Raw genomic sequence first — 26,110 nt, 5'->3', positions numbered from 1 at the left:
CTTTTCTAATCACAATTTGTTAGTGCCATCGGTTATTTAGTGCAGTCTATCTTTTACAATAGTGGATATCTAATTTACAAACTAAACTCTTCAAGATATATCTGATGTAGCCTTCTATAGAGCCTGTGGCCTACTGGTACGATGAACTAAAGTGCAGTGGTTATTTAAGTGCTACGTGAGTCCCAAAGGACAGCAGCCGCCTCGCTATTAAACACTTAACCAACAGTGTTCCATTGATCGGTGGTCAACTTGCCTCAATTTGGGCCAATATGTGTGAATATTCTCTTCTCTCCCTGTGCTTTTTGTTTGGTCATTAACTGGTACTCTTCTCCAGCTTACAGCGAGTGGAGTTGTGGAATATGCATGAACTCACAGACATTGCAAGTCTTTAAACCAGAAATACACTTTGTTGGTATTGTACTGTATTTTTGAGCAGTGGCACACTGTCTCCTATGCACAGCTATGTGTGTCCATGTATGTACTGTATGTCCATATGTCTGATTCAGAGTCCTGCAAAGGGCCCCCAAGTTTGATGGGTGAAAACGGGGTGAAAAAAATATATACTTTTATTTAAGTTCACAGGTACGGGGACGGGCGGTACTGAACTAAACTCGGACGGGTAACACAAATCAGAGCACACTACAGGATGTTATAAACAGCAGCCATAGACCGCACCACAGCTGGGTGCTTCTCAACAGCAAAGACAAGTTAAGTCCGTCACATGCCCAAGGAATCGCCAGTGATCACATCTGGTTTGTATTTTGATAGACTGTAATCGCGGGTAAGATGAGAGATAAAGGTGATTGCGATTTGAACGGAAAGGATGCTAAATCTACGGCACTCAAGTCCAAGAAAAAAGAAGAAGAAATATATTAATTCTGAAAGTATTCCTTCTCCACAACCATAACCCATTATTACCTGAGGCCGGTTCTACAAATGCAAACAACGTAAAATGTGTGCTAATTAGTAAGGCCAGGCGGGCCTCTGGCCAGCCCAATTAGGGCCTAGGTAGGGCCGGGCCTTTATTTTCGGGCCTGTTGAGAACTCTAGTTTTCGCCGGCTGCCGGGGGCGGCTGCGCTAATGACTTTGGGGCGGGGCCCGTCTAGAGTTTGAATGGACAGGTATCAGTCAAAAGGGAGACATCGAAGAGGAAGGACAGGTGGGGAGGATCAACATTATGGGTTTGAGGTTTCATGTCAGATGTAGAGTTGCGTATTATTATTATTATTAATGAATTGCATTTTTATGGCGCTTTTCTATGCACTACGTGCCTACTCAAAGCACGTACAATGGTTCATTCATTCATACATTGGGAGGTGAAGCGGCGAACAGTCGACGCCAGCGTCCTCACTTCCCACATTCACACACCAATGGTGGCGAGCTCACACTCATTATAATAATTATTATTATTATGGTTGCTATAGGCAACACACTATTGTTCTCGATCCGAGCAGAAAAGTGAAGCTTTTGGTCATGCTTCACACACTGTCAATGCTGTCATGCTTCACATGACATCACAATATTAGTAAGACGGAATTCAATTCCCAGTGGATTCCTCGCGACTCGCACCAGTGCAACCACACTTGCAATTTCCCAGAATTGCACCTTTCTATAGTTACTGTATTATTATAACAAATCGTACTGCCGTACCATCCTCCCTTGTTGTCGTTTTACTCAGACTCGTCTGTCTTAGCCATCTGAGTGTGACTAATCAATGGAGCCTATTCATTTACATAATACACGAGCCATTAGTTGCACTGGTCTTATACTGTATAGTTCTACAGTATGCCAATCTCAATTTGTCTCCCGGGTCCATTCTCCCCCACTTCACTTCCGACGTGTAGTCTGCTCGAAGAGTTGCTTGCTGACTGTCAGCTTTACTGCTCCATGCTCCTGTTATCCAGGCTTTCACAGCCTAAACAGCAGTCGGGTGTTGTACTGTCAGTCAGTGAAGAGGGAGCGGTGTTGCCATGTCTGCTAAGCGACTTTTGGCTTGTTTTTTTTTTCTTTTCGTTTAATGAAGTTGTTCGTAAATATTGGTAGTTGTGGGGTTTTTTTGGGGGGGAGGGCTTGTTTCTAAAGCTTCTTAATGTTTAATCCAGTGGTTTTCTTCATAGCAAGGACCCTCAAATTAATATGTAGCCTTTTTTCTATACCCCCCCCCCCATCTAAAACATGCTGTGCCAAGAGCCCCTATGCCAGATTTGTGTTGTTAAAAATGCCCCAAGATTTGATGCCACATGTGGTGAGCTTGTAGATCTGCTGTTTTCAAATAGCCCAACGGTTTTGGCTGGGGACCCCCGGAAATTTTCCAGCCATTCAGTTGCTAAAAAGAAAAAAGAAGAAAAAACAAACTTAAAACAAAAAAATACTTTGCGGACCCCCCAAAATAATTTGGCGACCCCCCGAGGTGTTGCGACCATGGGTTGAGAACCCCTGAAATAGCCGATCGGCTATTTTAAAATATCCGATTTTCCGGCTTATAGTCACTTCTCTTGGGCTTGTTTCTATAGACCTGGTTGCTTTGTTTTTCCTCACAAAATCTGCCAACACTGGTCACTGATAGGGAGGGAACATGCGCTGCTCCCATGCTTGCGGTTATAGGTTAGGGTTTGAGGTAGGTTGTCGTTTGTCGGACCAATGACTAGTCTGAACTAAGTACTCCACCCGAGGTGGGGTGGGTTGCTCTTTTCTCCCGAGGCGTGACTGACAGGACACCTACCTTCGATTTGTACGACTGGTCGGGTTGACCGATTACAGTTGGCATTGATTGGCATTGGTTTCCTGTACATATCCCATCCACGGCACTGACCTTATCGCATATATTGATCCGTGTTTTCTTTCCTCAGTCTTGACAGATAATCGTTAGAAATGCACAGTGTGTCCACATTGGCCGCGATGGATCTCCACCTGGTTTTCAAATGGCTTGGTTCCCAAACTAGGAGTCGGGACACCCACGGGGGTCCCCACATTATTTTCTGGAGGTCCCCAGCTGATTGGCTTCATATGCTACATAGTTTTATCACTCAACAGTAAACTAAACAAAACAAACACAAAAAAACAAATACAGTATACAGTGTACACACTGTACTAGCCTGGCTAATAAGCCAGACCAAATCAGCCGTTGGCAAAAAACAATTGCCTGCCGGCGGATTACGGTCTGGAGAGGCTCAATTGTACGCCCATTTCCTACACCAGAGAACTGGTGTGGCCAATCGGGACACGGTATGCAATATGGGCGGGCTTTGGAACAGTGACGTTCAATGCTTGAGACCTTTGACTGACAGTAGCTCTGACCAATTGCGTCAAAGAGAAAATGTTTGAACCCGCCTTCCGGGAAACAAGATCCATACACAGCATCTCCAGACTCAAATACCACACGACAGTGTGATTTGAGTCTGGCTTATTAGCCAGGCTAACACTGTACAGGGTATCTACACATTTCTAAAGTGACGACGGGACCTGCCTTTTAGACCTGAGGCCGATTCTAAAAAATGTCTTCTAAATCCTAACAGTTTTCTGAAATACCTATGTTTCTGTATCAGTGGTGCTCAATATTTCATGTCAAGGACCCCCAGAATTATATGTATTAAATTGGCCCGCCGACCCCCATCAGAAAATATGTAGTTCCAGGGACCTCCCCCAGAAGCAAAGATTTGAGTTAAAAACTTTCACTCTGAAAGAATATATTCAATGATTTGAGGCACATTTTCAAAAATAGCAGACCTACAAGCTTGTAGCGCGGCACTCGGTGCCGCGCTACAAGCTTGTAGGTCTGCTATTTTTGGAGCTTGTAGATCTGCTATTTTTCAATAGCTAAAGTATAACATAATTCTTAAAACACCAAGAGGGGTTCCCGCCCAGAATGGGTTAATACCAAATTGGACAATTTGTCAAATATTACATCGTAAAATTAGCCGATCGACAAGCTCACAACGCCTTGCACATGTTGTTAGGCTATTTTCACAATATATTTGGAACCCAGTCAAACTAAATCGAATGCCTACAATTACCAAATGCTTGTCAGGGTGGGTGTGCCCAGTTCAAATTATGATTAGCGGTATTTTGGGGGGTCGCGGACTAAAACAGTTGGGAAATGTTGGCTTTATGTATGTTCCCTTTTATGCTGCAGAATGTGTGTTGTTTGGGGTATTTGGATCACACTGATGGTTTTATATGTGTGTTAACTTTGGATGTGGGGCACCACTCGCTCTCCACTGTGGCTACAACCAATACATGCTGTGCTCGTCCGAGCCTGAAATTAAAAACACAGTTTTTATGTCAAGTAAAGAGAAAATGGTGGCAGGGAAGTCTAGTACTTTTCTGCAACCTATCATCTAAGATGGATGCACAACTCCTCGGCCTAATAAATGTCAGAAGTGTGTAAATAAAGACAGCAACGTGACAGAGCAATACTCCTTTTGATTTATCATGCATAAATATGGCTCCGGATGCCTCTGCGTCTATACCTCGAGGTAGCCTATCCCTATATAGGCTATCAGCTCTCCCACCTCAATCCATCAATCGCCTCACCAGTCACATTTACCAACCCAGCTGATTCCACTGTCGTTTACCGCTGTCCTTCAACTGTCAATGTGCTAAAAGGTGCGTGTGTGTGTGTGTGTGTGTGTGTGTGTGTGTGTGTGTGTGTGTGTGTGCGTGTGTGCGTGTGCGCGTGTGTGTGTGTGTGTGTGTGTGTTCGGTTACCATTGCCATGGTAACCGAACATTAAACATTTCCCTGTCAACTGGTTATTTCACCACCAGCACCACGCTTGTTTCTTACATAATCCCAGGTAGCTCTCTCCATCTCAGTGGTTTTCAAACGTTTTGGACTCAGGGCATCCCTGTGTAATGTAGCTGTGCCGTGGATGGAACGGCACCGCTAAATTACACTGTTTAATTCATAATTTAATTTTAAATTATGTCATATAAAGTACTTAAATATGCGGTATGTAAATATGCATCCCTATTCTGGGGGGGGGGTCTACGAGCTCACAACGCTGCAACACATTACTTGTGAGCTTGTAGATCTGCTATTTTTGGTGAAGAGAGTTGGTGTAGATGGTTGGTAACAAGTGAAAATACAAGACGTACTGTAGTGTAGAGTGACAATAAAAAAACAAACATACTGTACATACCGGTACAACAAAACAAAACAAATCCTAACATCTGCCCACCCACCCACCCGCCAGCCCTGAGGGGAGAGGAATAGCAAATATACAAAATAATGTATAAAATGATAAGGAGAAAATTGTTCAATCAATTGTATTCAGAATACATTTTTTCAGGGTGGATGAACGGTGACAGAGTGACAGGGCTAGGACTTTTCCAGTGAAGCAAAAACGTATCGCTCTGAGGAGGGAGGCAAATGCAACTAGATCTAGATGTAGATATCTTCAGGGATATTCTTTTGATATGCAGTTTAAGACTCGTTCCTATTGACCCATGATCCGGTCATCAAATGATTGGTTTAGGAAATGCAACAAAAACTACAAAATCACCATGAATTCAAGGCTTGATGGGGTGTGTAATTGATAAGTCATATTTTTGGGTGAATTACTCCTTTTCATTGGTTCAATATTTACTGTATAAAAACCCCCCACAGGGCCCACCCAACACACACACTTAATCACTTTCATTTAATAAAAAAAATTCAAAGAAATACATGGAGAAAAAACAAATTCAGATACAAGGTTTTCTGCCCGGCAACAGCAGCGGTATGCTAATTCACCAGCTCTCCCACAGGCGTTCTCCGCCCGTACAGACCTGTCATTTAACGGGTCACATGCTTGAGGAGGAAGTGGGGAAAACACAGGCTTCACGCTGAGAATGGGAATTCAATTAAAAGCCTGGTCTGACATCACATTATTATCTTTGTAATTATCAGCTCCCTCCCCCCCTCCCACCCCCGATTTGAACAAGGGCACCGTAATTAAAGTTATACACGTGAGTTGAAGTTGAAGAATTGTGGCCACAGCGATATGTGCTGCTGCACATGCGGCAGTAGTGAATGGATTAATGGAAGAGCGTAAATATTTCACGACTTCATCATGCCAAAGCTGTGGCTGGAGGCGCTCCTGTGTCAAAGTTTGACGCTGTGTAGATTTGCCTTTCAATGGTGTCTTTTTAAACCACTTCCAAAGCTATAGCATCCCACATTTTGGGCATTTGGGCGGATGTTTTAACTTTTACAACAATGTTTGCTATTCGGTTTACAATGAAATTGTAAGTGGTTAATATAGATCAGTGCTTCTCAAACATTTTCAAGTCAAGCACCCCCAAATGTATATGTATTTGGCCGCGGACACCCCTTCTGACAAAGCTGAAAGCTTGTATATCTGCTATTTTTGAGTGGTGCAACCACTCCAAGGAACAGCAATGTCCCTATGTCCCAACCTATGTCCTAACCTACGTATGTGACTATGTCCCGATGTTTAGAGTACCAATAGGGGGTGCTGTTGAACCACTCGCTTCAGACTGGTCTGAATTTTGTATAGCCAATGGATAAAGTGGTTGAAATGATCGTGACTCCCTGGTAAGCCCCAAGGACCCCACTTTGAGAACCACTGATACAGTATTTATATGGATCATAGACCATGAGTATTATTTTAATGTGTGCAGTGTATCAGTGACAAGTGACAGGCTACTGTATGGTGCATATATGTTGTATGACACAAGTCTGTGAAGTCGCCTAATGGGAATGGGAATCTGTGGGAATGGGAATCTGAGTCTGTGACGCCGTCAATGTTGGCTGTCCTTGCCGGCCATCTTGTGTCTAATTAATGGAATGGCGTGGTGCATGACAGAATGCTGATTCACACCATTAACTTCACTCTCTCTGTAATGCACCACACATGCACACAGAAGATAGTTCACGCCCACATGTAGGATTATAGTGTTGTACTGAGATTGTGTTACAACGTGTGTTCTTTTTAACCACTTGAAGAAGCACTATGTACCTTTCCTCTTCTACCCCAGGTTTTAACCAGGTTTCCTGCTGACATTCTTACCATTGGGCTAATAGCCTTCTTGCTCAGGGGATAAACTTGGCCATAGCTGAGTGGTTTGTAAGTCAGCCTCTGCAGGTAGAGGGGCTGGGTGTTGCATGTAGGTTCAATTCGAGGGCAGGTCAGCAATATGTCGATGTGTGTCCCTGAGCAAGACTCTTAACCCCTAGTTCCTCCCTAAGTGCCGTACAATGGCTGCTCACTGCTCCTAGTTATCAGAGCGGTAAATGCAGAGGACGAATTTCACTTATGTGCATATACTGTGTATACATACAATTACAATTTACAATTTAGGCATTTAGCAGACGCTCTTAATCCAGAGCGACTTACATTAGGCAAGAACAAAAGTATGGGAATACATCACATATATAAAATGCATTTATCAAGAAACATGCGTAAGCTAAGAACGTAACTAGAACATATCTATATAATGACACTATACATATTAAATATACATATATACTATACTATGCTATACATATGTACTATGATGTGCTATGACTACATACAATGCAATTATTGTGCTGTCTACATGACATGCTATAAGTCTGTTTCAAATGCTATCTAAGTCTAAAAAGTGCTATCTAAGGGGCTATCTAAGGTGACAACAAAAAAACACCCCAAGTGTGAGTGGGGACTAAATTATTAGTGTGGTTGCTATAGGCAACACATTATTGTCCTCGGTTTGAGGTAAGACATAATTCAGTTCCTGCAGTGCATTTCTCATGACTCGTGTCAGTGCAACCTCACTTGCAATTTTCCGAGAATTGCACCTTTCTAGTTATTATTATTATAAAGTTAAAGTTTTTACAAGACAGAGTATTTTCCAGCTCGGAAACTGACTGCTGCCATAATGGAGGAAAGTGCTTTGAGGTTTCAGAGTTGAAACAGTGTTGTGGCGGGTGACCCCTGCTGTTCCCTCCCCACATGCACTTCCTACCCGTTGCGGTGAGGAAGCTAATAGCTGACATTTTTCCCTCTGACAGAATGGCGATAAGCAGCCCGTTCATGGCAGGAAGGACTTTATCAGGCACCCCGGCTATCTCCCTATCAGCAGGCCTTCTGCCTCTCTCAATGCGGGTTGCCAGGCAACCCACGCCGCCCAATCCCTATCGGCCCCCTATAATTCAATGGCTGGGTCTAGACAGCCGAAAGATGCTAAGGCTCGTGGGGCGTGTGCGTGCATGCGTGTGGCGGCACGTGCCCGTATGTTCAGGAGATGCGGTGTAGAGAGATGGTGTTGGAATATAAATGACCCCGTTTGTCACCTTGGCTCAGCTGGGGGAATGTGTCCTCATATCCTGAACCCGCCCAAATAATGCCCTGATTTATATTCCATAGCATACGACACACTCGGCCAAGAGCTGATTTTGAAACTAACAACGTGTCTACTTCAGTTCTCGTCTGCGAGCAACAACCGTTGTGCGATGGAGTATGAATTGAGCTTAGCCGCTTTCAACCCTGGCATCCCTGTTTGAGGGGCGTGTCATTACTTTCACACATTTATCGTTGAGTGCTTGTAGATGGCTATTTTTAAACAAGGCTTAGTGCTTAAAAAGTGAAACTATAACAATTATAATTGCACTTTGGCCTTTATTCTTTTATGCTATTTTATTTTATTATACTTCTATATATTATCATTTTAAATTATATTCTTTATTCTGTCTCTCTCTTGTAGATGGCCTGTTTGGAAGGTGCCGGGAGCCCGGCACAGAACAGAACACATATGATGTTTCTCCCTCTGCTCTGCAACGCATCAGGACTCTCCTACAGAAGCTGGCCCACAGAGGTAAACGTTTGCCTGTTCTTCTGACTGCTTGCACATTTCACACGACTCGTCTCTGGTGCATTTTCCTAATGTATTAACCCATTACGACATCAGGCCGAGTCTACAAATGTCTTCTAAATCCTCACAGTTGACTGAAAGTCGCTATCAGTTGTGTAATGAGATGTCAGTAGGCCCTGAAGCGGGGTGGTCACTGCGGGCCCTCAACCTTGCTATATATGTCAACGACCCCCGAAATTATATGTACCCGTATTGTGCCGAATATAAGACGACTCTGATTATAAGACGACCCCCATATTTCAAGACTCATTTGTGGAAAATTAACATTGAATGTCAAATAGTCTAGTCCCTGATTATAATACGACCCCAATTTTAGGATATTTCCATTGAAAAAAAACATACCGGTATAGTCTTATATTCAGGCCAATAGGACCCCAGAAGCAAATATTTTAGTTAAAAATGTTCGCTTTGTAAATACGGTACATACATTCAAAAATGTGCACGCATTTTCGAGACTTTTCAAAAACAGCAGATCTACAAGCTCATAGCGTGTCACGAAGTGACGCTTAGTATATCTGCTATTTTTGAATAGCCAAAGAAATCTAAAACGACACGGATGCTTTCCCGGGTTTGAATCGGTTAACATAGTTTATCAGCTGTCTAACAGGACTGTATTTAAAAGGCAGTACAATTTTAAACGAGGCCAAATGGCAAGGCTGTCCATTTGGCCGCGGCCCGCTTCAATACACCACGGAGCTTGGACCAGGCCGTCGGACTGCCATGCGGAGAGCCATTGTCATGCCATGATCGTATAACTCCAACAGGCAATCTAATTGTCTTGTATGCTGCCAGGACATTTAGTGCTAATTTTGTGGATGAGTAAGTGTGCTGCGTGAGCGGTAATCATGTTAGACGACCTCTCCTGCTCAATCAATGCGATCCCAGCAGCTAATGTGCTTGTTAGAACAGGGGATATGTAGTCGAGGAGGGGCATGGTGTAGATGCTAGGATTGTCTGTTAGAACAGGGTATATGTAGTCGAGGAGGGGCATGGTGTAGATGCTAGGATTGTCTGTTAGAACAGGGTATATGTAGTCGAGGAGGGGCATGGTGTAGATGCTAGGAACAGGGTATATGTAGTCGAGGAGGGGCATGGTGTAGATGCTAGGGACAGGGTATATGTAGTCTAGGAGGGGCATGGTGTAGATGCTAGGAACAGTGTATATGTAGTCGAGGAGGGGCATGGTGTAGATGCTAGGATTGTCTCTATAGCAAATAAAAGGTATAAATGCTAGAGAAGATAAATAATAAAATACAACATGATCTACAGTTTAGTGATTCGCTAACATTTTGATGTCAAGGACGGACCTCGATAATAAAATAATCCCGGTACGCCCACACTCTGCCAGACTGCACGGTATACAGGAGTGGATTTATTGGAAGGAGAGGCAACATTTTGGTCACTGGTGACCTTCTTCAGGCATGACGTCAAGGACCCATGCAGCTGCATTTATATGTACAGTATTTGGCTGCGGACCCCGCATTTGAAAAGACCCCCATAAGGACTTATGGGGACCCCCTGGAACCCCCTCAAGGACCCTTGGATCCCCTGACCCAACTTTGAGGCCCCCGCATAAGGTCGTCCACTCACAGTTAACAGTCTTTGTATGTATTGAGTTTGTGCTTGAAATGTACTGTAATTCTGCAAACTGTTAATAAATATTTCAATCAATCAATATCCACAGTATATACTGTAATCATGGTCTGTTTTTTTCCTAGTGTCCCTAGCTGGACATACAACTGAAATTATGTTTTGGTACATTTCATATAGCTTTTCGATTGAGTCTGCCTCGTCTCAACTTCAGCTCCCTCCTGTTCCTATCACGTGAAAGAAGTCTGGTTCTCTCTGGTGTCTTGCACTGATCGAGGCGTACACACACACGTACGCCGATCTGTGATGTTACAGCTATCGCTGCTGGTTATTACGGGCAGCAGATGAAAGCGTCGGTTTGCCGCCTCCAGGTAGTCTAGACATCTGAAGCTATTAGTGTTTCTGACAAACTAATGATGGCTCTCTGCTCGTTTCACCAGGCAGCTGTGTTCTTGGGTACAAGAAGTCCTTCAAATGCCACATTCATTATTACGGTGGCCTTGAGAGTAGCTTGGATCAGTGTGTTTCTGTTGAGGACATGGTGATAAATACTTCCAAGGCTCACTGTCTGGAAAAATATACTTCTCTAGTTTTCAAATGGATTCTTCAAGCAAATGCAGTGGGTGATTCTGGCCACCAGGGGGCAGCAGATATCTTTAAGACAAACTGGCCACAAAATAATGCCAGCCCTGCCTTGCCTTCAGTGCCTTCCTAATTGGCTTTGCTGGCAACTCAGAGTTTAATATCTTCTAAACAGGCGTAAACTGGTATTGAAAATCATTAAGAACACGCGGTCGGGCCATAGTCGGAAATAACAAAAAATAAATAAAAAATTGCGCTGATGAATATTAAGTGCTGCGGGAGACCATACATTTATTCTAATTACTGCTCAGAAATAAACGAATGAGACCGGGGGGGGGGGGGGGGGGGAGAGCAGATCCTGTGTGTAATTTTCTGCTCCTTTTGAAAAGGTGTCTAATCCCTCAGATGTTATTTGTCATTAGGCTTGTTCACTGTGACCTTGTGTGTGTGTGTGTGTGTGTGTGTGTGTGTGTGTGTGTGTGTGTGTGTGTGTGTGTGTGTGTGTGTGTGTGTGTGTGTGTGTGTGTGTGTGTGTGTGTGTGTGTGTGTGTGTGTGTGTGCGTACGCACGCACGCGTGTGTTCTCATCCGTGTGAACGCGTCTTTCGGAGCGACAGCTCACGGCGGACACTGCAGACATGACATCATCACTGTGTGGATCTGTGAATTCTCTCGTCTCTTCTGTCTCGAAGAATCACATCCAAGAGGGAGACAGACAGACAGAGGGCACATTATCTGTGGATGAGTCCACAATGCTCTGTTAACGCTCACTGGTGCGTTATTCTTATCAGCTCAACAGCTATTGAAGTGTCATCTCTGCTCTGAGACGTGGTGGGACACCAACCCACCCACCGCCGGCCCCCCAACCCACCCACCACCCCATTCACTCACAGACAGGGTTATCAGTGGTGGAGCAAAGTACTCAACGGTTTTACTTCAGGGAAAGTTCCAATGCTGCGATGTAGAGAATGCACTGTTGCAAGTGAAAGTCTGGTATTCAAAATTAAAAGTAATGTAAAAGTACTCATTGTGCAGAATGTCCCATTTCCCAAGTTCAAAATGTATATAAATATTTTGAAAATGGCAAAATCTGCAAGCTCACAGCACATTGTAAGCATGCAGATCGGCTATTTTCAAATCACAGATCCCTATATATCTATAGGGCTGAGGTGGTTAATTAATGTGTGTTTTGTAATAACCATAATCTAGTAACTAAAGCTGCAAAATAATTGTAGTTGAGTAAAAAAAAGTACAATCTATCATATGAATGAAGAAAAGCACGTGATCTATGACGTGTGTGTGTGTGTGTGTGTGTGTGTGTGTGTGTGTGTGTGTGTGTGTGTGTGTGTGTGTGTGTGTGTGTGTGTGTGTGTGTGTGTGTGTGTGTGTGTGTGTGTGTGTGTGTGTGTGTGTGTGTGTGTCTGTCTGTCTGTATGTGCTAGCCCCCCTGCTCACAGTCCATCTGCATTTTGCACACAGACATCGACCATTATGTTATGCAGGGCACCACAAAGCCCTTTTTTCCAAATTAACAAACTGAACGCAATTTATTTCAATTTATTTTACTGCACATGCGTGGTTGCCACATGCTTCATCCTTACTGTGCATGTGTGCACGGTTGCGTTACTGCGCATGCGTGGTTGCGTTACACCATCATTCGTTGCCTATCGAATTTTGCCGCGGGCCGCTGAACACACCACGCCTCATAACAACGACTCACAGCTGTATGTTTTTGGATGCCTACGTCTCTACATTGCTACATTTCACCTCTACAAAAAAACACTGACTCCTGTACTGACGTCTGCACACACACTGCTTCTGTGTGTCTTGCGACAGGTCGCAGACGTGTGTGTGTGTGTGCGTGTGCGTGTGCGTGCGTTAGGTCATATAATCGAACGGGTATAAGGACTAGTATTGGAAATTGTACAGAATATTGGAAATACTCCAATAAAGTAAAAGTACCTCAAAATTTTACTTAAGCACAGTACTTGAGTAAATGTACTTTCCACCACTACTCCCCCTTGTTCACTCACAGAGAGGGGTTATTGAGACCATTGTAATGGAACCCAAATCGAAGCACGGAAGAAGAGAAGAGAAGAGAAGAGTGGCGGGCGGGGAAAAAAATGAGACATCAATTGAATCGATTTACCTTTATCTTGCACCGCGAGTATATGCAGGTATAGAAATCATGCAATCTCCGCATGCCGCGCAACACCAATGTCATTTAGATCAATAGAAATTGACCCCTGCACAAAAGATCCTTTGTGGTTTGTCATGCAGCGTCGCCACTGGCGGAGGGCTACATTGTCTGTTATTACATTTTTACTCACAATGCCTTTTCAACACACTATAGGGGCTGTCATCCCATTCCCAACTGAAAATGACTTTTATATTAGACTGAGCGCGGGGGCAGGGAACTGGTATTCCCAGTGTGCAGTCATGGCACGCCTGTTCGTTTCAAATCCAAGCTGCTGTCATATCGCTTTAGGATGATTATGGGGATTTCCGGGAGTGTATATTTACGTGTATATGTATTTGTATTAATCTGTGTTTGTCTGCTTAGTGTATTGCATAATCGGAAAGATAACACATTATATCAGCACTTTAGTAAGATATATAAGAATAGAAATCACAAGGCGCTTTGTGATGTTACACGAAAGATGTACCGGTAGTTGAGTTTCTGTTGCGTTTTAATAACCTAATTTCCTTAATTTTTTGGTTATTTAGCTCATTGGTTCCCAACCTTTGTATACTGAAGTACCACCTCAGAATATTTGGCTCTCCAAGTACCACCATCATAACTGATGTTAACCCATTTTGACCTGAGATCAGATTCTAAAAATGTCTTCTACATCCTGACAGTTTTCTGAAAAAGCTATGTCAGTCGTTCTTTGATTTTTCAAAAATAGCGGACCTACAAGCTCGTAGCGCGCCACTCGGTGGCGCGCTATGAGCTTGTAGATCTGCTATTTTTCAATAGCTAAAGCATAACATAATGCTAACACCAAAAGGGGTTCCCGCCCAAAATGGGTTTTAAAGATGGAGTGCCACAATTTTTATATTTTTCCAGTTTTTCATGTGTCTATGAGGTGACAGTACTTCATTAGACACCCTGGAGTCGTTTTTATGTACAATGATGTCTTCCCTTTGTATTTAGGGTTTCTTCCTGGAGGCTGAACCCTTGACAGTCAAACGTGCCAATGAAAAAAAACAGTAATATAGTGACATCACATTATCAGCCCCTCCCCTAACCCCTCCCCCTTTGTCATACAACTACAGCTGTGGGTGCGGCTTAAGTTCAGGTGGATCATCATCCACCAGGCAAACCAGGCATACTTAATGGGCGTGGGCGTGCCCACATAAAAACGACATTTTAACAAATACTGTACACTTTTTTGAAAAAATGTCTTCCTCCTTATATAACAATAAGACCTGATGATCATGTTTTAGGGTGGAAAAAAAATCAATAATGCTGCTTCTCTGACAAAACTCAGTGTCTAATCACTAATCAGCACAACTGATGATATTTCTAATGTGATTATTCCGTTATCAAATCTTCTATTATTCTATATTCTATTCTATTATTCCTAGGTGTGCTGTCATGCTCATTTCAGCACAGCTGTATAGCCTATTTCAACCAATTGCTTGGTCATAAGAACTACCTGTAGTAATATTTAATATTTCATTCCATTATTGTCTTTTTGTTTTTTCTCCTTTTCTGTGTACCAGCAGAGGAGGGTACCACCCCTGGTACTATAGTACCAGTGGCTTGGAACCCCTGATTTAGCTGGTTGTGTGAGGTTGCATGTGTGATATATGCTTCATGCTAGGATCACAGTAGAAAAGGAATCAGAGTAGAAAATATCAACATGCAATACCCATGTTGTCCCAGAATTCAATATTATAATGCTAGCATGATAATGCATCGTGGCATTTACATGAGGTATGTGGACAGGTATAACCAGCTACAGGCTACAGTATATATAACCAGTGGGATTCAGTGACCATAAACTGACAGTTTCAGGACGCTCAAGGGGAAAAATGTGTTGTATTACGCAGTCACTACTCTGTGGAATGCCCTCCCTTCAGCCCTGAAACACACTAATTGGTCATAGTTAGATCCCAACCCCGGATACCCCCCTCCCCTTCTCTGTATTCTTCTCTTAGGGCAGGGGTTCTCAACGTTTTTGTCCGGGGACCCCCGGAAATACTTTGGCAATGTCTCGGGACCCCCGCCCCGCCCCCTCCCGCCCCCCAATATAAATTGACTGCTACAATAACCTTAACAATAGAGACAATACACCATAAATAAATGCTGAAACCAGATATACATTAGGGAAGGTGTATGCATGTACTATGTGTACTATGTAAACTTTTTCCACCATTTTCCAGCCATTCAGTTGCAAAAAAAATAATAATAATAATTTGGGGACCCCCAACATAATTTGGCGACCCCCCGAGGGGTCGCGACCCACGGGTTGAGAACCCCTGTCTTAGGGTACCTCTTGTCCTTTATGTATAGCTCCCAGCCTTATTGCGACCGTAGGTCGCATTTACAATGAAAACCTGCATCTCCGTGTGCTAGTCATGCCTCCATACTGTATATGGTCACGCCTTGTGACGTCACACCTCGTAACACGTCACGCCACCACATATGGCTATCTCCATATATGAAGATCACGACACTGACCTCATCTAACCCAAGGACTGTCTAAAGAGGACGAGACGCGGAGACCGTACGGGCGACGCCATGTTGCTCCATGATGGTGCTCCATGGAAGGAAAGAAACATGCGCAGTTGAGACCAGGAAGTTGTACATGCACAAATTTGGGCATGTACAACTTCTCGGTCTTCGCGTCTCGTCCTCTTTAGACAGTCCTTGATCTAACCCTGGATAACCATACATGGAGAAGACTGGATCATCACCTAGATTTGCATATATGGAGCCGGCCAGCAACTCTACATCTGACCTCAAACCCTTAGATCTCCATATATGGAGCTGACCTGTTGTGACATTCCATATGTTTATCCTTCCCCACCCGTCCTTCCTGTTCTGACATTCCATTTATTGATCTGACCTCATCAAACCCTGTACACTCAAGACATGCTCCATATATGGTACATAATTCACCACTGAATCCACAGGTACCGTACACAGGTACATCATGCATTTGTGTTTGCTACAGTAGCATGCAACAAAATCAGTATACAATTTCATGTCATAGTCTAGTAGTAGTGTAGTCTATGTCAATAATACTAGAAGATAATGGACAGTTGAAAAAAAAGCGTGCATGTGCACACCCACACGCGCGCGCACACACACACACACACACACACACACACACACACACACACACACACACACACACACACACACACACACACACACACACACACACACACACACCAGGGCACACATCCAGTACTGCACTCAAACACCAACGCGCATACGTCCAGTGAAAATGGAAATGTTATGTGGAAAATTAGAGTGCTTATATTATATTGATTCACTCAGTGTCTGTGTGTGCGTGTGTGTGTGTGTGTGGGGGTGGGGGGGGGGGGGGGGGGGGGGGGGGTGGAGGAATCATTTCAGTGAAGTGGCAAACCATCTACTGCAGATTTAGACCGAACATGATAATTTTCTTTAATGTTTATTGACTTCCTCTCGCAGATGTTCACCAAATGCTTTGCGAGCTTTGTGGCAAATATGAAATGATTTCTACAAAGGAGGCCATTTACAAATGGTCAGTCAAATGTGGTTGTTCATAATGTTTGCCCCCCTACGACAGACACTCATGGCCACTTAACACATTGACTGCCAATGATGTAGATCTACGTCATCGGGTGTTTTCAGTGATTACGCTAAGAATGACCATGACCGTATGAATGACGCTAGGTTGCTAGGAGACGGATACAACTGGAAATGAACCAGAGGTGTTTTATTTTTTTGTTTCAACTCCGTCCGCCTCCACGTTATCAGATTTCGAAAAAATACATTAATCTCAGATTATTTTCCCAGATTGCACTAAAGAACCGATGATCACGTTTGCGAATTTCTTGTACATTTCTTGTAAAAGACGATCGTCCGCGCTCCTCCTGTGTTTGTGCTCAGCGCGTGTTTACATCATGGACACATGGCGGGTCCTGTGGGTTGACAAAACAAGGTAAAACACAGAACAAAACACTGGCGGTCGGCGGAATAATTAATTAATTAATACCTGGCAATCAATACCTGCACTTCCATCAGTACTATACGTGTCATTGTCTGCTCCACAGTTTCAGCCGTGCATTATATCGTATACTTTTACTTAAAACTGTGATGTGGCAATAAAGTTGATTCTGACTGTAAATATAAATGTTTCCCACCTTAATGGTAAATAGATTTAGTTTCTGTTGACCTTTTCTCCAAAGTCATTTGCTAAACGTTGCACGGTTAATACAGTCACAATACAGTGAGCCACAGGAAAATGATTGTCTGTGATGTCAATACAATGCGGCTCATAAGCAAAGATTGATGCTGCTAATGCACACTCCAATGGCTGGGCTGCACAAGTGCTCTGCAGCACCAAATTTAGATTGACACATTTTACTCATTTGAAATTATTGCTAAATTATTCACCGCTCTCTCTTCCATTAATCCCTTTTAAATCAGTGGGTGGACGGAACTAAAGGAAGGACAATCTGCATTTCAAAAACACCACATGAACACACGCAGACAGGATCATCTCACCTATAATGCACTTTGAATATGTAGGAGGCCATCTCCTGTCTGTCTGTCTGTCTGTCTGTCTGTCTGTCTGTCTGTCTGTCTGTCTGTCTGTCTGTCTGTCTGTCTGTCTGTCTGCCTGCCTGCCTGCCTGTCTGTCTGTCTGTCTGTCTGTCTGTCTGTCATGTCTCTTTTTCTCTCTCCTGCTCTCTTGATTTATTGACTACATTATTAGACAGAAATGTAAACAGAACAAGGTTAAAAAGGTAAAGGATAACAGAAAAAGGTAACAGGGACTTGTTTCCACTATGTATTCAATTCTATCAATCCTATATCTATCCAACTCACATCTCATCTCTCTCAATCACAAGTCTCTGTCTCTCTCTCTCTCTCTCTCCCGGCCTCTCTCTCCCCGCTGTCCCTCGACCGCTGTGAGATTAAAGAACCAGGAGAACAACAGAAGTATCTGGCTTGTTTGCAAGCTGTAGCACTAATGGCAGGGCACTAATTAACCGAGGCATTTGCCTGAGACGGCGGCCGCCATCCTGAACGGCACAGAAACCCGTGTCGTCACTCGGAGACGGGGCCTGCACTTTCCCCGGATTTACAAATGCATTTGCATGACATTTAGCTCCTCGGCGCCGGGGATAATCAGCTGAGAGCTTGATTGAGAGGAAACCAACCGTAGAGCCCCCCCCCCCCCCCCCCCCCCCCCCGACACTTTTCTTCACGATTTCTTCCTTTCCAAAACGGTTAATTTGGATTTGTTAATTCCTGCCCGCCGTACTTTTCTCGCCATCTCTACCAAGACGCACGGACAGACGCGCACATCGCACGCGCACGCATAAGTACATGCGTGATGCAGAGTCCCAAAACACGGTATGTATGGAAATGAGTGCATCCCCCAGGAGATATGGGAGGGATAGAGGTGTCACAGTCAATCAAGCCGGTGTCAGCCCTCCTCCCGTTCCCTCGCCACCATCAGACGTTTATACATCGCCACTGAACCCATTAACCAGCCACAGCTAACCGCAGATACTTTATGGGTCCTCCAGGGTCGAAAGCAGACCCCGAACAGCCGCCCACATCTGTTGTACTGCAATGATGATGGCGTGTATGATAATCGCCGTACACTGGACGATGTGGCAGGTATATGTACACCAGATCGGAGCAAGCTTGGGATTGTTAAGTGTTATTGTGGTACGGATGAATGGACGGGATGTGTTCCAGAACGGTGACGACATATGCTTCTTTGTGCCTCCTTTCAGAGCTGCCAAGAATGACTCGGAGGCATCTGTAGCTCGTCTGCATAGCTCAGATCCTCATCTGGCACCCCTGTTGAATATCTATGAGAATACCCACCATGCACTCAGAATACCTGTCTCAGAATACCTAGCGTCTATATGGGTGAAAGACCAGGCTAATGAAAACATTCTCTATGTTGATACTTTTAAATTATTCTTTAAAAAAAAAGAAAAACATGCATTCTTACCCAGGCGGTGTTGCACTTTTGTCTCGCTAGACGAGTGCCTCTGAACAGCCCCATAAGAGGGTGTGGTATGATGAAGCTGGTAAGAATCTGAATCTTCGCAAAGGAACTGAAGTCATCCCCCCCCCCCCCCCCCCCCCCATACACGCACCGACTCCAGCTCATTAAAATGTGCTCCCGCGGCAGAATGACTGAAAGGTCATCAAGCGAGCTCATTGGCCTAACTCAAAAGTATAGCGTCTTTGGTATTTCTATGTTATTTGGCCGATGGAATGCTACGCCTTTTGGCTCTTTGGGAACGGGGCCATGTTTTGGGTGTCTCTTTCGCTCGGGCAGCCCCATCTGGCCTTGGCACCGCGGCGCTCTGCCCCTGCCCAGGAGCTCTGCATCCCAACTATGTGTTGGCAATTAGCAGTGATGCTGGCAATGCGACAAGCCACAGTGTGACATTCTCTCAGGGCTTGCATGGTGACTGTTTGCGTGTGCGCATGCATGCGCGTGCGCGTGTGCGTGTGTGCGCGACACGTGCTCAATAATCCTAATCGTTTTTTCTGTGTTATAACTTTAGGCTCTCTATCTACTCTGGTATTCTAATTCATCCTTGCTCTAAGCCTGAAGTTATATTTTCTTCGCTGTCAGGTTACACCCATAACCATATAAATACACTAAAAAGTTTAAAAGCTTGTTGTGCTACAAAGTCTTTTTTATTCCTTTCATGTTCAGCTTTCAAATTTTAGTTAGAAGGATATTTTTGAGACCTGGTTTGTGAAACAAGTGGAAGGGAAATCTTAATAGGCTTTATCTTTGCACATATGGCATTTTGGAAAGAACTTGGGCCCCTTCCCTAGGTGTTACCGATTGTACTAATTCAGGCTCTGTTCAATTCTGGTCAAACACTGTGCTGCTATTGTGCACATCTCAAAGTGTCCTTGAGTGGGTTCCAAATGGCCCCGTACGGGTGTGTAACACTGATAGTTATAGTGGTCCTTGAAATATAAAGTTTGAGAACCACTGTACTAAATGGAACAGAGGCTTAATTAGTATCATCGGTAACGCCTGTGAAGGAAGTAAGGAAGGGGCCCGGAAGTAGGAAGCGTTATTCTGTGAATCTGTGTTCAATGTGCGTATAGAGCCTATTGAATCCCAATCTCCATCCACGTCTCGTCGGCAGGTCTGACATGGCAGGACGACGTCACACAGCAGGTCATCTCCAGGGAGCTGTCCAAGTTGAGGAGGGTCCCCTCCCGCCGCCCGACCGCGCCCCCAAGTCTGCGGACCCTTTACGGCGGCTCGGCGGCGGCCAGGCAGCGGAAGCCCGTGGAGTTGCAGCTTAGCAGGAGCCTTCAGAAGTACCTGGAAAGCCTGAGCTTCCTGCCACAGTCTGGAGTCACGGACGGGCAACTCGGGGCCCAAGGCGAAGGGATTGGGACTCAGGTAATGTACCCGGGAAAAGGCTCAGCATTATCGCGTTCTCAAATCCATTTGTAAGCTCGCCGATATCTGACGGGATCATAGATGTGCCATTGGGTCTGTGAAACACACTTTTTCTTAAGCATTCTGCTATTGATATCATCGTTCCGTCCGTTTAAGCGCACCTATTGCCAAGGGTTCAAGTCGAATGATCCCAAACAAGACCAAAAGGAAAGGCTTTTTTGTTTTTGTCGTTGTTACAGAGCACATGACGGAAGACTCCTTTTTTTTAACTGCAGCATCCAAATGGCCGTGTGAGATGTCCTCGCATTGTTTTGTTAGCGTTCCGCTCTTTTCACTCCCCTGCGGTGCCAGGAGCGACATTGTTACACAAAGACCCCCCCCGCCATCACATCTTCACATTTTTCAATCACCATATTTGGGGGGCAAAACCCTGGGGTGTTGTGTGAATGAATGAGCTTTGCATCCATCCCTCAGAGGCCAAACGTATACTTCCTGCTGCCATGTCAGTGCAACGTTAATGCCATCCCACAGTTGAAAAGTTCAGGACCTTCCATATAGATGAGATGAGGCCCTTTGTTCCCATGGCGGAATGGAAGATGGCAAACATGGTCCGTTTGAATGGTAGAGCCCCCTTCTCCCGCTGGGTGGATGCCATTATGGCGTCCCCGATGCACCCGACGTGGGGAGCAAGCATGACATTATGTTTCTATCCCTATACATTGGAGAAGAACGGGAGACTGGCATCAAAGGAGGGAGATTGATGGTATTTGACAAAGTGTAAAGGCTTCTACATACTCTTAATTCATCATGTGTCAAATCTAAAAGTCATATTATGGCTAATTTTGAAATGCATCATTCTTTTGTTGTGTTGGATAAGGTTACAGCTACGAGTCTTTTGCTGATGAGGTAGATAAGGCTTTTGTGTGCGTGCGTGCGTGCGTGCGTGCGTGCGCGCGTGCGTGGATGTGAAACACGTGAAATGACTCTTTGAGTGTCACTATCTCATCTGTGATTTCCATAATGCAATTTCCAAGGGCAGTTGTCTTTGGATCTAGAATCCACATTCATATCCTGTCCTGTCTAGCAAAGCCCGGGTCGCCCCGCTTCTATTTATTCCCCCTCTGTGCTAAAGCCTGTCACAACAGCGATGACCCACACAACCCATGTGCTAATCTCAAACAGACAAATGCGGACTTGGATGAGGCCCATTCTGTATAGCTACGCTCTGCCACTGTGGGTTGAAATAAGTGTGTGTGTGTGTGTGTGTGTGTGTGTGTGAGTGTGTGAGTGTGTGCGTGTGTGCGTGCGTGCGTGCGTGCGTGCGTACACGTTGAAATCTCTAAATGGATGGAAACTGTCCTTGCATTGCAGAGTGAAGACTTCAGCCCTGATGGTCGTTTGGACTCTGGTCAGCCGAAGCCTCAGCAAGGCTGGCGAAAGTCCACCATCTACAGTCTCCAGAACGCAGCTAACCGTCCTCCCATCACCAAGGTCTACACTCAGAGTGGAGAGGGCCGGCTCCCTCAGATGGCTTCGGCCTTCTCCAGCCAGGAGCCAGCAGGAAGGAGCAGGCTTCTCTCCAGCCCAGTAGAACGCCTTCTTGCCGGGGCGACGGGCACTCGGCTGCAGGGCGTCTCGGGCAGCAAGACGCAACGGCCCGAGGGAAGGCTCCACTACCTTGGCTATGTCGCACAGCCATCTCCGAGTGACCCCGGACGGACCCCGTTGTCGTCACAGGTGGCGAAATCCTCCTCCAGGCCCGATCTGCAGAGATTGGTGTTCAATCCAGGCTCGGAGCAGCTGATGGCCAACGAACCACTTGGTGTCATGGATGGTAAGATCCCTTTCTTTCAAGTATTTTAACGTCCCCCATAATTATCTGTATTTGGCCGCGGACCCCCATCTGAAAATATTTTGTTCCAGGGACCGCCCAGAAGCAAATATTTGCGTTAAAAAAACGTTTATAGAATATATACTGTATATATTCAAAGATTTTCACACATTTTCACGATTTTTCAAAAATCTACAAGCTCGTAGCACGGCACTCGGTGCCGCTCTATGAGCTTGTATATCTGTCTGCTATTTTTCAATAGCTAAAGTATAACATAATGGCTAATGTGGTTAAACGCTAAAGTGACACAGATGCGTGCCAGGTTTCAATGGGTTCATGTTGTCAAACTCCCTGCGTGTCGACAACGTCCATATATGGTTCCCTTCCTTTCCCAGAGAGGTTCATCCAGAACATGGTGGACCAGTTGGGCAGGCGCGGCGGCAGCGTCGACGTGCAGGACCTGATGGGCCGGGACATGGACCAGCTGGCGGAGGCCATCTCGCAGGTGATGCGAGCTGGGGCCCGGCGGCCAGAGGGCCAGGGGGCCTCCTCCGAGGATGACGGGGACGACAAGACAGAGCCACTGCCAGCTTCTGTTGACCGGCAACAGGAGCAGCCACTGTCCGCAGCAGAGCAGGGTGCCATGCTGGAAAACCTTCTGAGAGGACAAGACCGAGGTACGGTGCAAGGGAGTTCTATCGCTGCGAGCGCATATCATTTTGGGGGTCCTTAATTGGCACGGGAAATGTTTGAGAGCTAGCCTACTGGTTTTAGAAGGCATTTGTAGAATCGGCCTCAGGCCTTGACTCATTCACTGCCAGATATATTCATAATCCAGTTTTATACAGAATCGCACAAAAGTAGCAGATCTACATGCTCGAAACGTGTCGTGAAGCGACGCGTTTTGAGACGACGATATAGAGCGTCGCAGTCCCGCCCTCTTTCATGACGACGCCAGGCCCAGGAAATGATTCCCAATGCATTTTTCCCATAGACATTTCAAAAAGTATTTATTTAAAGACGGTTACGCCAACGGTTACGTTGACAAAGCCAACTCGAGTCGTGACAACTCATGACAACAAACACAATATTTTGGACCAAACAAATAATTACAAAGAAGAAAAACAACAAAAAAAGTGTTGTAACCTGCCGTTTTCTTTCCTTCTTTCTAATTATTTGTTCGGCCCAGAAAATTGTGTTTGTTGTCATGATTCGTCACGACTCCAGTTGGCTTTGTCCGCGGCGTAAACGTCTTTAAATAAATACTTTTTGAAATGTCTATGAGGAAAATGAACGGAGAATAATTTGCCTGGGCCCTGGTAGGGGGCGGGACTGCGACGCTCTATAGGCCTATAATATGTAGAGGAAAATACAAAGTGGATTATCTTAACAGTGTTTTTTCCAAGTGTTGCATTATAGTCAGCCAATGCCATTATAATGTACTAAATAATATAATAACATATAACAAATTTGATAGAAAAGCTTTTCCTTTTATGGGTGATTAGTTCTGAGTCAAACTTTTTCTTTGTTAAAATACAGTTGGCAGCTCTCACAATTCTCCTCACATATAGTGTGTTTGTTCACAGGCCAGCAACTCGATTCCACAGACAAAGAGCCAGCTGACAAGGTGATTTCAAATTATTCTGCTCAACCAATAAATTGGTTTCCGAGGGTGAAAGTCTTCCTCCAACCTTAGTCACCTTCTTCAGACGTATAATAAAGTTTGAATAGATGAGATTTTTTAAGTTTTGTTGGCTAACATTTATCATTTAATGACGTGGGGAATCGAATGTAATTATAAATAATTGCGATGAGCTTTCTATGTACATTATAATAATTTCGGACCCTGATATTTTTGTTTGAACTGTCCAACAACTAAAATGAATCTGAATAGATCTTTTTCGTAATCTTCACTGGCTGAAGCAATGATAGTCTTTAAATCAAATCAAACATTTCATATAATTTAATAAGGCTGTCAAGCCCAATGATTGCATCTGTTAATGTTAATGGTAGATGAACAAGCCAGCTGAATGGCATGGGACTTTAGATCAGTATTCAAATCTGTAGACTGAATTACATTAACGTTAGAGCCTGGTATTCGATGCAGAGAATGACAAAGTCTTTTCAGGGAATTGAATTGGCTCTTGTACAAGAAAAGAAAATTGGGGGGTAAAAACATTTTTTATTTAAAAGGCCTCAGCTGCTGGTAAAATACATATCTGTCCTCCAGTGGTGGAAAGTAACTAAGTATATTTACTCTCAAGTACTGTACAATTCTCAGGTACTTTTACATTACTGGAGTATTTAGGATTTTCTATACTTTTACTTCTACTCCACTACATCGCAAAGGCAACTTTTGTTTGTTACTCCACTGCGGTTATTTGAAAACTAGTTACTTTGTGGATTTTGATTCATATTACAAAACACGCATTAACCACTTCAGCCATATATAAACTTTCTACAAATGAACAAGGTTGTTGTGAGCTTGTATATCTGCTATTTTCCAAAAAGAAAATTATATACATTTTAGACATAATGATAACTGTGAAACATGTCATTCTGCGTAATGAATGAGTACTTTTTCTATGGTCCGTTAAGTATATTTTCATGCCAATACTTTTGTACTTTTGAGTATTTACTCGAGCACATTTTGAATACCCAACTTGGCAGACTAAGGGTGCACTCACACGGTTCATGCAATTCTCTGTGCTCGTTGGGTGTTGTGTCATGGCCGCCCAGCGGCCCAATGCATTTCCAATGGAGGTCACATGGTTTGACCCAACATTGTGTTGTGTGAGGGGGAGGGGTGCAGTCGTCCGCCCCTCCCCCTCACACAACACAATGTTGGGTCAAACCATGTGACCTCCATTGGAAATACATTGGGCGGCCATGACACTACCCAACGAGCATCCAACGAGCACGAGAATTGCATGAAAGGTGTGAGCTCAGCCTAAGGGTGCACTCACACGGTTCATGCAATTCTCTGTGCTCGTTGGGTGTTGTGTCATGGCCGCCCAGTGGCCCAATGCATTTCCAATGGAGGTCACATGGTTTGACCCAACATTGTGTTGTGTGAGGGGGAGGGGCGCAGTCGTCCGCCCCTCCCCCTCACACAACACAATGTTGGGTCAAACCATGTGACCTCCATTGGAAATACATTGGGCGGCCATGACACAACACAACATGCATCCAACGAGCATCCAACGAGCAGAGAATTGCATGAAAGGTGTGAGCTCAGCCTTAGGCTGAGCTCACACCTTTCATGCAATTCTCTGTGCTCGTTGGGTGTTGTGTCATGGCCGCCCAGCGGCCCAATGCATTTCCAATGGAGGTCACATGGTTTGACCCAACATTGTGTTGTGTGAGGGGGAGGGGCGCAGTCGTGCGCCCCTCCCCCTCACACAACACAATGTTGGGTCAAACCATGTGACCTCCATTGGAAATGCATTGGGCCGCTGGGCGGCCATGACACAACACCCAACGAGCACAGAGAATTGCATTAACCGTGTGAGTGCACCCTAAGTCCTCACTCACACGGTCGCAACAGATTGCTGTATGCTTGTTGTATACAAAGGGTGTGACACAGCTTGCCCCAATGCATTTCCAATGGGAGTCACATGGTT

At 44.7% G+C, this 26,110-nt stretch overlaps 1 protein-coding gene across 1 annotated transcript in view; it reads left to right on the top strand.

The window, feature by feature from the left end:
• Positions 1-26,110, top strand: part of ptprn2 (protein tyrosine phosphatase receptor type N2) — a gene marked incomplete at its 3' end in the record, with an annotated part of 208,250 nt that overhangs the window by 31,575 nt on the left and 150,565 nt on the right. Inside the window, exons 3-7 of the mRNA XM_079489306.1 lie at positions 8,689-8,799; positions 20,394-20,656; positions 22,028-22,490; positions 22,883-23,164; positions 24,074-24,114. Coding sequence (XP_079345432.1) covers positions 8,689-8,799; positions 20,394-20,656; positions 22,028-22,490; positions 22,883-23,164; positions 24,074-24,114 — 1,160 coding nt within the window. The remainder of the gene's footprint in view (positions 1-8,688; positions 8,800-20,393; positions 20,657-22,027; positions 22,491-22,882; positions 23,165-24,073; positions 24,115-26,110) is intronic.

This window comes from Electrona antarctica, assembly GCF_951216825.1.
Source record: "Electrona antarctica genome assembly, chromosome: 20".
NCBI lineage: Eukaryota > Metazoa > Chordata > Actinopteri > Myctophiformes > Myctophidae > Electrona > Electrona antarctica.
The sequence above is the reverse complement of the archived record's forward strand: the minus strand, read 5'-3'. Positions and strand labels throughout refer to the sequence as shown.